At 44.5% G+C, this 14,025-nt stretch overlaps 1 protein-coding gene and 1 pseudogene across 7 annotated transcripts in view; one reads left to right on the top strand and one right to left on the bottom strand.

Moving 5' to 3' along the window:
- Positions 1-33: 33 nt before the first annotated feature.
- arhgap23b (Rho GTPase activating protein 23b) overlaps positions 34-14,025 on the bottom strand; it is a 74,916-nt gene continuing 60,924 nt past the window's right edge. For 6 of the 7 annotated variants that reach the window (XM_071392447.1, XM_071392446.1, XM_071392449.1 and 3 more), the window contains 8 exons: positions 9,010-9,088; positions 8,791-8,864; positions 8,509-8,598; positions 8,128-8,253; positions 7,308-7,352; positions 5,842-5,941; positions 4,734-4,765; positions 34-2,905 (listed from right to left, as the gene is read on the bottom strand). In XM_071392447.1, coding sequence (XP_071248548.1) covers positions 1,919-2,905; positions 4,734-4,765; positions 5,842-5,941; positions 7,308-7,352; positions 8,128-8,253; positions 8,509-8,598; positions 8,791-8,864; positions 9,010-9,088 — 1,533 coding nt within the window. In that variant the 3' untranslated portion in view covers positions 34-1,918. Of the gene's footprint in view, positions 2,906-4,733; positions 4,766-5,015; positions 5,041-5,841; positions 5,942-7,307; positions 7,353-8,127; positions 8,254-8,508; positions 8,599-8,790; positions 8,865-9,009; positions 9,089-14,025 lie in introns of all 7 variants that reach the window. The other variant, XM_071392448.1, reaches the window with a different exon arrangement.
- Positions 9,836-11,036, top strand: LOC139570519 (polyadenylate-binding protein 1 pseudogene; annotated as a pseudogene).

Below are 14,025 nucleotides of genomic sequence, written 5' to 3'. Positions count from 1 at the left end.
AGTCTTTGACCAAAGAATGAATAAAGTCACCTGCAAATTTCAAAACAAATAATTTAATATATTATGTATAATATATACACAGGTTAACTTAACAAGCTTTGTACAACTGTTACAAAATTGGTCCACGCACAATCACCCACGGACATACAGTACATGCACATGGGCACACACAGACAGACAGGGAGAGATTGAGTCGTATAGCTATGGAAGAGACCATGGAGTGGGTAGCTAGGAGGACATTGGTTGGCAGTGCAGTTTGGTTAATCTTCATCTCCACGTTGGTTTTCAGACCCAGTTTATAACTATGGTTCATAATGATCAGTACATGAAAGAAGAAACAGGAAAAATATCTAAAACGCAAAATGAAAACCTTAAAACAGTTAAGACTCCAGGGTTCTTTAGATCATGGGAGAAATTTTTCAGAGGAGGACCGAGGTATCTCCAAACCACCACTTCATCAACTGCTCAAAATGAAAATGCTGTCTCTGTAATACTGATAACAACCGGAGCAACTCTTGGCATGTGTGAGAATCTGTGTGTGTAAGTGCTTCTCAACTCTTTTTATCCTGCCTTTCTTGGCTTCCGAGTATTGATATGATTGAATGGCCCCAATTGTCAAAATGAGTTTGGCATGACTTAAAATAGCTGCCATAGACACCTTTTTCCTGCAATGGAGGACTGAAGAGAGGTCTGGGTCCTCCACATGCACAGGCAGATACAATAGGCTTGTGTTAAAACACGTAGGCTTTGCATATGTAAGATCCCCCATATTTGGAACATGCGTTATCATATTCAATTGTCCAAGGAAGCTTTGGCACAGTGGCCCACATGGGTTTAGAGTTCCAGAGGAGTAAAACTTAGTCCAATGCATGTATTTTGTCCTGAGGGATCCATGTAGTTCCCTGTTGATCCACAGTGGGGCTTTGGAAGAGCTTAGTAAAGGGCAGGGTGGGCAGTACTAGTCTATGGAGAAGATGCTAACAAGTTAACTAGATGCTAACACATTGCCTATGCTGGTCCTTAAATAAAATTTTCCACTATCGTGCCATCCCGAACCATAAAACTGGAAAGAGAACCAAACTTGTACAGCTGGGACAGCATAATAGTATGAAAAAGTGGGTGCTGTTGGGGTTTAAAGTCGACAGCGTAGGCTTATGCTGGGATTCAAAACGATTGCAGGGTATAGGCATTGCGGCTTTTAAGGCATTGTTCCTGCGTTCCCGGAGATCCCATTCATAGTAAACGCTGCATATGTCAGTTAATTATTATTTTTTACCCTTTTTTTCTCCCCAATTTTCGTGGTATCCAATTGGTAGTTACAGTCTTGTCCCATCGCTGCAACTCCCATATGGAGTCGGGCGAGGTGAAGGTCGAGAGCCATGCGTCCTCCGAAACAACCCAGCCAAGCCGCACTGATTCTTGACACAATGCCCACTTAACCTGGAAGCCAGCCGCACCAATGTGTCGGAGGAAACACCGTACACCTGGCGACCGTGTCAGCGTACACGGCGCCCGTCCCGCCATAGGAATTGCTAGAGCACGATGGCCACATCCTCCCCTAACCTGGACGACGCAGGGCCAATTGTGCGCCGCCCCATTGCGCTCCCGGTTGGGGCCGGCTACAACAGAGCCTGGACTCAAACCAGGATCTCTAGTGGCACAGCTAGCACTGTGATGCAGGGCCTTAGACCACTGCGCCACTCGGGAGGCCCTGGAAATTGCCTTTAAAAGCTTCAATGCCTATAACCCGCAATTAGACTATGACCCTTGAGACTACTTATGTATGGCATTACGCTTTGAACCTGTCGATACTCGCAATGGAGAGTGTGTTTGTGTAATATGTGTGTAAAAGGCTGTACTTTCGAGTGGGCATCTACAATGAATCACTAACTGAACCCATGAGATTTCCTTAGCGAGGTTAGACCACAACCGTGTGGCGGCGCCAGGCTTTCCGCTTGTCTCGAGGCTCCAGGGCCGACCTCCGCATGACAACAGTAGAACCAAGGGAGCCCTGATCTGTCCATGAAGGGGAAAAGGAGGAGGAAGGGAGAGGGGGAGAGAGAGAAGAGACTGGAGATGGGGCTAGAGCAGAGGCTAGGCGTGAACTCCTTTGAACTTTGAGGGATGCGACAACACACCCCTGAGGAACACCAACTGAACTGCTGCGGTGACGTTGCACTTCTGTTGTGGCTCTTACCACCTTCACCCTATCTCCCCGTCTCCCAACTCCCCCCTCCCCCTTACCCATCACCATATCCAAATTCATTGACTGGGGCCTTGCCTTTCCTCCCCTTGTCTTCCTATACTGCACTGGCAGTGGCTGCTGTTCCAACTGCGGCTGTTGTGTTTTCTGGGTGTCATAAGGTTGGCTAGGGCCGGGCTGTCTGGAAGGGGAGAGCCAGGAGGGAACAGCGGTGCGTCCTCGGGCCAGGCCGAGGAGCTTTGAATGTGGGGAGACTGAGGGCTCTACTGGGGGGCTAGGGCTGGTGGTGGTGGGTTGGTAGTGTGTGTAGGGGAAGCTGTTAGGATGAGGTTTGGGGGATGCCACCCCTTCTTTATCTTTCACACTCCCTTCTTTCTTCCCTTCTCCCTCCTTCTCTCTTCCTCTGTCAGACTGTTGTTTTGCCTCTATCCTCTTCCTACACTTCTCTTCTCCCTTTTCCTCCACTTTCTCAGTTCCATTAGGGGTGCATCCTTTTCCAACCCCTTCCTCCTCATCTTCCTTGGCTCCTCCCCCTACCCCGTAGTTGCTGGCTTTGATTGGCTCATGTTCGGAGTCTTCGTCAGTGCTGCTGCTCAGGGGGCGGGAGATGGGGCGTATCTTGCGTTTCCGGGTGACGGCGGAGATGATTGACAACGGGAGGAAGTCCCTGGCACTCAGGTCCTTCTTGGAACCCCATGTGCACTAAAACACAGATCCAGGATCAGTCAGAGGTTCAGTGTTTACTATGGCTTATGCTCTGTACAATGGAACCAGTGAAATAGTCCCAAACGTGCAAACCCGGGCTAAAACGCATTCAACCCAGGTCTGGATGACAATTACAGTGCATTCTGAAAGTATTCAGACCCCTTGACTTTTTCCACATTTTGTTATGTTACCGCCTTATTCTAAAATTGATTAAATTGTCCCCCCCCCCCCTCATCAATCTACACACAATACCCCAAAATGACAAATCAAAAACTGTTTTTTAGATTTTTTTGCAAAAAACTGAAATGTCACATTTACATAAGTATTCAGACCCTTTACTCAGTACTTTATTGAAGCACCTTTGGCAACGAGTACAGCCTCAAATCTTCTTGGGTATGATGCTACAAGCTTGGCACACCTGAATTTGGGGAGTTTCTCCCATTCTTCTCTGCAGATCTTCTCAAGCTCTGTCAAGTTGGATGGGGTGCGTCGCTGCATGGCTATTTTCAGGTCTCTAGAGATGTTTGATCGGGTTCAAGTCTGGGCTCTGGCTGGGCCACTCAAGGATATTCAGAGACTTGTCCTGAAGCCACTCCTGCATTGTCTTGGCTGTGTGCTTAGTATCGTTGTCCTGTTGGAAGGTGAACCTTCGCCCCAGTCTGAGGTCCTAAGTGCTCTGGAGCAGGTTTTCATCAAGGATCTCTCTGTACTTTGCTCCTTTCATCTTTCCCTTGATCCTGACTAGTCTCCCAGTCTCTGCCGCTGAAAAACATCCCCACAGCATGATGCTGCCACCACCATGCTTCCCTGTAGGGATGGTGCCAGGTTTCCTCCAGACGTGACGCTTTGCATTCAGGCCAAAGAGTTCAATCTTGGTTTCATCAGACCCGAGAATCTTGTTTCTCATGGTCTGAGAGTACTTTGGGTGCCTTTTGGCAAACTCCAAGCGGGCTCTTGTGCCTTTTACTGAGGAGTGGCTTCCATCTGGCCACTCTACCATAAAGGCCTGATTCGTGGAGTGCTGCAGAGATGGTTGTCCTTCTGGAAGGTTTTCCCATCTCCACAGAGGAACTCTGGAGCTCTGTCAGAATGACCATCAGGTTCTTGGCCACCTCCCTGACCAAGGCCCTTGTCCCCCGATTGCTCAGTTTGGCTGGGCGGCCAGCTCTAGGAAGAGTCTTGGTGGTTCCAAACTTCTTCCATTTAAGAATGACGGAGACCACTGTGTTCTTGGGGACCTTCAATGCTGCAGAAATGTTTTGGTATTCTTCCCCAGATCTGTGCCTCAACACAATCCTGTCTCGGAGCTCTACAGACAATTCCTTCGACCTCATGGCTTGGGTTTTGCTCTGACATGCACTGTCAACTGTGGGACCTTATATAGACAGGTGTGTGCCTTTCCAAATCATGTCCAATCAATTGAATGTACCACAGGTGGACTCCAATCAAGTTGTAGAAACATCTCAAGGATGATCAATGGAAACAGGATGCACCTGAGCTCAATTTCTGTATAGCATTTTGTGACATCGGCTGATGTAAAAAGGGTTTTATAAATACATTTGATTAAATTTTAAGTTTCATAGCAAAGGGTTTGAATACTTATAAGGTATCTGTTTGTATTTCTTTTATACATTTGCTAAGATTTCTAAAAACTTGTTTTCGCTTTGTCATTATGGGGTATTGTGTGTAGATTAAGTGAAAAAAAATATTGAATCAATTTTAGAATAAGGCTATAACTTAACAAAATGTGGAAAAAGTCAAGGGGTCAGAATACTTTCTGAATGCACTGTATATCAAATTATGTTCAGAGTAATGCATTGCTTACCTTATCCTTAGGTGAATCGCTGGTGGTGGAATCTGAATAAGATGAAGGTTAGGGTCACGTAAGTGAAGTAGCATGGGGGTCTACGGCAGTCACAGCACATTAGATATCCCAGCACAATATTCATGACATCACTCCCAGAGAGAGAAATGGAGATATAGATATATGTGGATAGGCTTCCAAACCAAGGTTACACGAACAGAATGTCACAGACACATACTCTCTCTCTCACATACAAGGTACGCACACACACACACTACGTTGGAGGTAGAGTCCTGCTCCTACCGAAGAGGTTGATCCACAGGCTCAGCTAGGAGGATATGGGGGCAGAAAGGTCCAGAAAGAGAGAGAAAGTGGGAAACACAGTAAGTATACAGTAGGCCTACACAGGCTGAAACCAAGCCAAACATAGTAGGATAGTAAAGCACAGCCACAGACTGCAAATGCCAAGAGAAAAGTGCAAAGTCCACTGAATTTCAGAGACGACATCTTCATTGAAATGCATGGTGTGAAACGAGTTAATTGTTATAGGGAATGTTACAGTAAGGGAACTGTATAAAAGATCATGCTCAAATTAAGTCCACAACCCAGAGTTAGGTGCTCCACATTAGTGGTGGATGAGCTGAGGTGAGTTCTGCAGTCCTCCTACATACCATGTAAAGCATTTAGAACATAAAAATGCAGAAAAACAGACTTATAGAATTAAATAATTATATTTCTATAGACACACAGGAGAGGAGCTCTTCTTTGGTTATAGTTGTATTCTATGAGGTGCTCTTTAATCATGGGATGAAATACTATAGAACAAACAGTAGTTGATGCGGGATAGTGAGCAATGCTGAGAAGCCTTTGTGCAAAAAATGTCCAGAAGTAATCTAGGTAATCTCATGTAGTGGAAAAATTCCAAAGCCTTTTTTTTTTTTTACGTCTTATGCATAGCAAGAATAACAATTAAAAAATAATAAAAAACTCACTGACACGTTGCGGCTACAAAGGCCTTTATCAGGGTGACAAAAACATTTCACTAAATGAGAGTGCCTTGATTACTTCTGGACATTAGTTCAACTTCTGTTTGTTCAAATTCTATTTATATGATTTCATGTCCCCTCACCTGAAGCCTCACTTCCAGGCAGCCCTGTTCTCCCGATGTTGGAGAGCAGGTGATCGATGTTGGGGACCGGTTGCATATCCCTCTTAATATCCACAGGGGCCTGCAGACGCACAGCAACACAACAGACATTCAAGTGAAAAAGACAGGGAGAAAGACATGACCACAGACATAACGACCGCCATAAAGACTGATTTAACAGATGTGTTTTTGACAGCATTTGTGGGGTTTTTCATACAGTACCAATTCAAAGTTTGGACACACCTACTCATTCAAGGGGTTTTCTTTATTTTCACTATTTTCTACATTGTAGAATAAGACATCAAAACTATGTAATAACACATATGGAGTCATGTAGTAACCAAAAAAGTGTTAAACAAATCAAAATATATTTTATATTTCAGATTCTTCAAAGTAGCCACCCTTTGCCTTGATGACAGCTTTGCACACTCTTGGCATTCTCTCAACCAGCTTCACCTGGAATGCTTTTCCAACCGTCTTGAAGGAGTTCCCACATATGCTGAGCACTTGTTGGCTGCTTTACCTTCACTCTGCTGTCCAACTCATCCCAAACCATCTCAATTGGGTTGAGGTCGGGTGATTGTGGAGACCAGGCCATCTGATGCAGCACTCCATCACTCTCCTAGAAGGAGAGTGATGGAGAGTGACTTCGTCTCTGGCCTAACAACACCCGTGCCAATATATCCTCCAAACACCGGCTTCTAGGGCATTATCACTTAAATATCGATTCAACGGTGTCATAAGACCGGCAAGTCAGCTAGTTTGGTCAAGATAACCCATAGGCTAGCTAGCTTGGACATCACAGAGGCTTTTTGTAGTTTTGAGTTGATCTCTCATTCCAAGGTTGGATTATCCCAATAACTGAAGTGTAATGAGCCTCTGGCGCCCTTGCAAAATGATGATGCCGGCTTTACCCGAGTGGGTGTTACATGTTGTTTGAGGAGTATCTACCCACGGAGTCTGCAGAGAAGCTGTGGATGGCAAGGGCAGGCTTGATGATCCGGACCTGTCATACTAACTTGTCCTCTCCCCTGGTGGATGTGACCACTGATTCCCCCCACTCAAGCCTGTTTCAGGGCATCCGAGGAGCTGAGAAAAGCGTGGAGGAGGAAAGTGCTGAGAGTGGATAGTGAAGTGGATACTGTTGTAGGCTTTGTCCTATGTGCAGCCCACCGGAGTTGGTGGGCTGCACATAGTTGGATGAGACCTGGACACGCCAGCCGCTGTTGAAGACCATTGTCCAGGCCAAGACCTACATGTACTTTTGTTATTAAGCGTCTTTGAGATTACCTGTACAATGAAAAGCGCTATATAAAATAAATATATTATTATTATTATAAACCGTAAACAGACGGACGGATACAGTAAGACCGATAAAGAAGACCACATTATTAATAAATACTTTTTCTTTAGGTTGGCGTTATGGAATTTCTTGCCCATTCAAATACCTTTTCATCCTTATCCACCTCTCCATCACGGAAGAACCAGTCGTGCTGAAAAATAGAGAAAGAAAAAGGAGTGTCATTACAATGTAACACTGTAACAATAGGGTGCCGGGTAGCCTAGTGGTTAAGAGCGTTGGGCCAGTATCCGAAAAGTCGCTGGTTCAAAACCCCAAGCTGACTAAGTGAAAAATCTACCGATGTTCCCTTCGTCGGCATAATGTGGGATACAGGCTATTTATAATGGTTGGTCCTCCTAACGGAACTCTATAGCTATGGTACTACTGTATTCCCTGGGTAGCCAGGGACAGAGTGGGAGGTCTGTCTGCCATGGTCAACCACACCCTAGGTTCAGATGGGAATGAATGGAGATTCTCCTCCTGTGCCCTGTAAAGGCAGTGCCAACTAGCCCACCATTGTGGGCAAGGGTTACATTTAGATTAAGTTTGTAGGTGATAGAACTGTTCCCCAAATTAGCCAAGTTACTTTTCCGTGGTAATTTCTAACAGAAATCTATCCAGTTCCTTCCTAATGTATAAGCCTGGGTGGCAGGTAGCTTAGTGGTCAAGAGCGTTGGGCCAGTAATCAAAAGGTCGATGGTTTGAACCCCCGAGCCGACTAGGTGAAAAATCAGTCGATGTGCCCTTGAGCAAGGCACTTAACCTCAATTGCTCCGGTAAGTCGCTCTGGATAAGAGTGTCTGCTAAATTACTAAAAATGTAAATGTACAAAATCACTGATAGGAGACTGATTGGAATGATGCCTGGGTCTGATGTTCATTAGCTGACCACTGAGTAATCAGATGGTGAACGACTGCAGTTCTTACATGCAGGATGAGCGTCTCGATGATCTTGTAGCGGTCGGGCATGTGGGTGACCATGTCGGTCATGTTGTCCTCCGAGGTACGCACCAGAGTGGGACCAAACACTAGAGCCAGGTTCCTGGGCTCCATCTAGAGAGAGGGAAATAGGAGGGCAGGGACAGAATGATTGAAGGACGAAGAGAGAGAAAGTAACATGTTGAGGAAGAGGGAAGAGATGCAGACAGGTGCAATAGTAAGGATATAAAAAGAGTGAGCGAGAAAACAAAAAATATACAGATGACAAGAGGGGAAAGGGAGATATACAGTGTTATAATTGTACAGTCAACTAATGTAGATATGAAGAAATTCCCATATTGAAAGAGCAGACCAGAGAGCAGTTCTTACCTTGTTCTTGTCGGCGTGATCCGCTACTGTCTTCAGATGACAGACCAGGAACTTTAGAGTGTGGTGATAGTGGTCTGGAAGATCATGGATCTTAGAGAGAGAAGAGGGGGTGAAGAATATACAAAATGAGAGGGGTATAGAGGGATGGATGCAGGGAGAAAGAGATACAGAGGAATTGAGGGATGGAGAGACACATATAATGGAGACAGAACGAGAGAGGGGTCAAATACTGTAAGGCCAAATTAAAGTATTTCCTTTAGTATATACTTTTCAGCCACATACCAGCTTCTTCATGCTCTTCAGCCTGTTCCCTGAGTCCTCTAGCCGGTTGGCATCAATAAAGTCATTATACTTGTCTGCAGACAGAAGGTGTAGTGAGTAGGGGTAAAACACACACTAGCACACACTCACACACAAACACACACAGCGAGAACAAACACACAGTCATCAGAGCAGTCACACACTCACGCATGCACACACGCGTATTAAGTTTGGACTCACCATCAGTGAACAGGGGTTCTGGTAGTTTCCTAAAGAAGGACTTGAGGAGACTGCTGATCACATTCAGGTCCTGCCATCTCTGTGGACGCGAGAAGAACAAGTCTTATAGTTTACCTTTCTTTTCTGTCTTTCTTTTTTTCTTTACCTGTCAATCAATCTAACACCGCCCAAAAAAGTTTGTTTCACATACACGCCAAGCATCAATGGATAGATGTAATAATAATAATTAATCATAATAATTTATTACCTTTCTATAGCGCTTTTCATAATCTCAAAGCGTTTCAAAAGCAAAAAAAAAAAAAGCAATACACCATCACGAGTAGCCTAGCTATAGTTAGGTCAACCGATAGAGGTCAAGTCTTTGAGTGCATGCATCCTCCAAAGATGGAGAGGGACAGAACACGGCTTGATCAGAGGAATGTGGTCAGGGAGATGGTTGGTGAAGAGTCTGGTGACGATCATGTAGAGGGCTACTCTGGGAACCAGAGTCATGTAGCTACTGAACTTGGGTGATGCCTCATCATGTTACAACAAATCATACATTTCTATCTTTCTCTCTCTCGGACTTCCCAAACTGTTACAAAATAAAGATGAAGGTAAATGTATTTATTTGTTTATTTATTTAAATCAAATTGAAATGTTTCTGTTTGCAATGTAAATCCTGTAAACTACACGACTATGAAGCAATAAAATAAAGATGGCACATCAGAATTGCATTTGATGCATCATCACTTATGACATCACAAACGAAGGAGTTCCGGGGGTTCCAACACATGACACCTGTTCATTCACCTGTCATTCTGTGCTCTTGAACTAGCCTCAACACATGTAAATTAGATCCAAAATCTTCAAAATGAAGTCCTTGTATGTTGGTGACCTCCACCAAAACATCACTGAGGCAGACATAATTGAGATGTTTAGTGAGGCTGGACCAATCATTTCTGTCCATGTATGAAGGGATCGGGTTACCCATCGTTCCCTTGGCTATGCCTACGTTAACTTTAATCGGTGCTGAGCGTGCCCTGCTCATGTTCAGCAATGATATGCTTGAAGGAAGATATCTGCGCATGAGGTCTGACCCTGACCCTAGCTTGAGGAAGAGCGGGGTGGGAAACCTCTTCATCAACAACCTGGACAAAAAGTCCATGGAAATAAGAATTTGTATGAGACCTCAGCATTTGGAGACATCAACTCTAGCAAGGTAGTTTGTGACGAGAATGGGAAATCCAAGGGGCTATGGTTATATCCAGTACGAGACCCAGGAGACTGCTGTTAGAGCCATTGAGAAACTCAATGGCATGTTGCTTGGATGATCAAAAAGAGCAAGAGGCCAGATGAACTTGGAGACAAGACCAGAGAGTTCAACAACGTGTTTGTCAACAACCTTGGCAGAGACATGAACGATGAGAAGCTAATTGAGCTTTTTGAAAAACATGGACCAACCGTGAGTGTCAAGTTTATGATGATAGCGGGAAGTCGAGGGGGTTCGAGAGGCATGAGGATACACAGAGAGCTGTGAATGAGATTAACAGAAAGGAGCTGAATGGGAGGAGGATCTATGTGGGCCGCGCCCAGAAGAAAACATAGCGCCAGACTGTGCTGAAACCCAAGTTTGGGCAAATGAAGCCTGACCCAAAAGGCCAGATACAGAGGTATCAACCTCTTTGTAAAGAACCTGGATGATGCCTTTGATGATCACATTTTAAGGAAGGAGTTTTCTGCATTCAGAACAAGGTAATGACAGAGGGCGGCCGCAGCAAAGGCTTTGTGTCCCTCTCTTCCTCCGAGGAGGCCACCTAGGCTGTGACAGAGATGAATGGCCGTATCGTGTGCACCAAGCCGCTCTGGCCTCGCCTCAGAGCAAGGCACAGCGCCAACAATACCTGGCCAACAGGTACAAGCAGAGGATGGTCAGTGCCATGGCCCTGCCCAACCCCAAATTCAACCCCCGCCAGCCTCCCATTCCACAGGTAAATCATATATCCATGGCGGTGTTCGCCTTAGCAATCTCACTAGAATAAAGACCTCCTCCATTCCTGCCATTATAGAAAGAGATTGTGATACCTCACATCTCAAAATAGGGCTACTTAATGTTAGATCCCTCACTTCCAAGGCAGTTATAGTCAATGATCTAATCACTGATCATAATCTTGATGTGATTGGCCTGACTGAAACATGGCTTAAGCCTGATGAATTTACTGTGTTAAATGAGGCCTCACCTCCTGGTTACACTAGTGACCATATGCCCCGCGCATCCCGCAAAGGCGGAGGTGTTGCTAACATTTACGATAGCAAATTTCAATTTACAAAAACAAAAACTACGTTTTCGTCTTTTGAGCTTCTAGTCATGAAATCTATGCAGCCGACTCAATCACTTTTTATAGCTACTGTTTACAGGCCTCATGGGCCATATACCGCGTTCCTCACTGAGTTCCCTGAATTCCTATCGGACCTTGTAGTCATAGCAGATAATGTTCAAATTTTTGGTAACTTTAATATTCACATGGAAAAGTCCACAGACCCACTCCAAAGGTTTTCGGAGCCATCATCGACTCAGTGGGTTTTGACCTACTCACTGCCACAGTCATACTCTGGACCTAGTTTTGTCCCATGGAATAAATGTTGTGGATCTTAATGTTTTTCCTCATAATCCTGGACTATCGGACCACCATTTTATTACGTTTGCAATCGCAACAAATAATCTGCTCAGACCCCAACCAAGGATCATCAAAAGTCGTGCTATAAATTCTCACACAACCCAAAGATTCCTTGATGCCCTTTCAGACTCCCTCTGCCTACCCAAGGACGTCAGAGGAAAAATATCAGTTAACCACCTAACTGAGGAACTCAATTTAACCTTGCACAATACCCTAGATGCAGTCGCACCCCTAAAAACTAAAAACATTTGTCATAAGAAACTAGCTCCCTGGTATATAGAAAATACCCGAGCTCTGAAGCAAGCTTCCAGATTGGAACAGAAATGGCGCCACACCAAACTGGAAGTCTTCCGACTAGCTTGGAAAGACAGTACCGTGCAGTATCGAAGAGCCCTCACTGCTGCTTGATCATCCTATTATTCCAACTTAATTGAGGAAAATAAGAACAATCCTAAATGTATTTTTGATACTGTCGCAAAGCTAACTAAAAAGTAGCATTCCCCAAGAGAGGATGGCTTTCACTTCAGCAGTAATAAATTCATGAACTTCTTTGAGGAAAAGATCATGATCATTAGAAAGCAAATTACGGACTCCTCTTTAAATCTGCGTATTCCTCCAAAGCTCAGTAGTCCTGAGTCTGCACAACTCTGCCAGGACCTAGGATCAAAGGAGACACTCAAGTGTTTTAATACTATATCTCTTGACACAATGATGAAAATAATCATGGCCTCTAAACCTTCAAGCTGCATACTGGACCCTATTCCAACTAAACTACTGAAAGAGCTGCTTCCTGTGCTTGGCCCTCCTATGTTGAACATAATAAATGTCTCTCTATCCACCGGATGTGTACCAAACTCACTAAAAGTGGCAGTAATAAAGCCTCTCTAGAAAAAGCCAAACCTTGACCCAGAAAATATAAAAAACTATCAGCCTATATCGAATCGCCCATTCGTCTCAAACATTTTTGAAAAAGCTGTTGCTTTTGGAAGGCAACCCACTGCCTTCCTGAAGACAAACAATGTATACGAAATGCTTCAGTCTGGTTTTAGACCCCATCATAGCACTGAGACTGCACTTGTGAAGGTGGTAAATAACCGAGGCTCTGCATCTGTCCTCGTGCTCCTAGACCTTAGTGCTGCTTTTGATACCATCGATCACCACATTCTTTTGGAGAGATTGGAAACCCAAATTAGTCTACACGGACAAGTTCTGGCCTGGTTTAGATCTTATCTGTCGGAAAGATATCAGTTTGTCTCTGTGGATGGTTTGTCCTCTGACAAATCAACTGTAAATTTCGGTGTTCCTCAAGGTTCCGTTTTAGGACCACTATTGTTTTCACTATATATTTTACCTCTTGGGGATGTCATTCGAAAACATAATGTTAACTTTCACTGCTATGCGGATGACACACAGCTGTACATTTCAATGAAACATGGTGAAGCCCCAAAATTGCCCTCGCTGGAAGCCTGTGTATCAGACATAAGGAAGTGGATGGCTGCAAACGTTCTACTTTTAAACTCAGACAAAACAGAGATGATTGTTCTAGGTCCCAAGAAACAAAGAGATCTTCTGTTGAATCTGACAATTAATCTTGATGGTTGTACAGTTGTCTCAAATAAAACTGAAGGACCTCGGCGTTACTCTGGACCCTGATCTCTCATTTGACGAACATATCAAGACTGTTTCAAGGACAACTTTTTTTCCATCTACGTTACATTGCAAAAATCAGACATTTTCTGTCCAAAAATGATGCATAAAAATGAATCCATGCTTTTGTTACTTCTAGGTTAGACTACAGCAATGCTCTACTTTCCGGCTACTCGGATAAAGCACTAAATAAACTTCAGTTAATGCTAAATACGGCTGCTAGAATCCTGACTAGAACCAACATTTTTCATCATATTACTCCAGTGCTAGCCTCCCTACACTGACTTCCTATTAAGGCAAGGGCTGATTTCAAGGTTTTACTGCTAACCTACAAAGCATTACATGGGCTTGCTCCTACATATCTTTCCGATTTGGTCCTGCCGTACATACCTACACGTACGCTACGGTCACAAGACGCAGGCCTCCTAATTGTCCCTAGAATTTCTAAGCAAACAGCTGGAGGCAGGGCTTTCTCCTATAGAGCTCCATTTTTATGGAATGGTCTGTCTACCCATGTGAGAGACGCAGACTCGGTCTCAACCTTTAAGTCTTTATTGAAGACTCATCTCTTCAGTAGGTCCTATGATTGAGTGTAGTCTGGCCCAGGAGTGTGAAGGTGAACGGAAAGGCACTGGAGCAACGAACCGCCCTTGCTGTCTCTGCCTGGCCGGTTCCCCTCTCTCCACTGGGATTCTCTGCCTCTAACCCTATT

Source organism: Salvelinus alpinus, chromosome 3, assembly GCF_045679555.1.
Source record: "Salvelinus alpinus chromosome 3, SLU_Salpinus.1, whole genome shotgun sequence".
Classification (NCBI taxonomy): Eukaryota; Metazoa; Chordata; class Actinopteri; order Salmoniformes; family Salmonidae; genus Salvelinus; species Salvelinus alpinus.
Note: the sequence above shows the minus strand (reverse complement) of the source record. Positions and strands in the feature narration are given on the sequence as shown.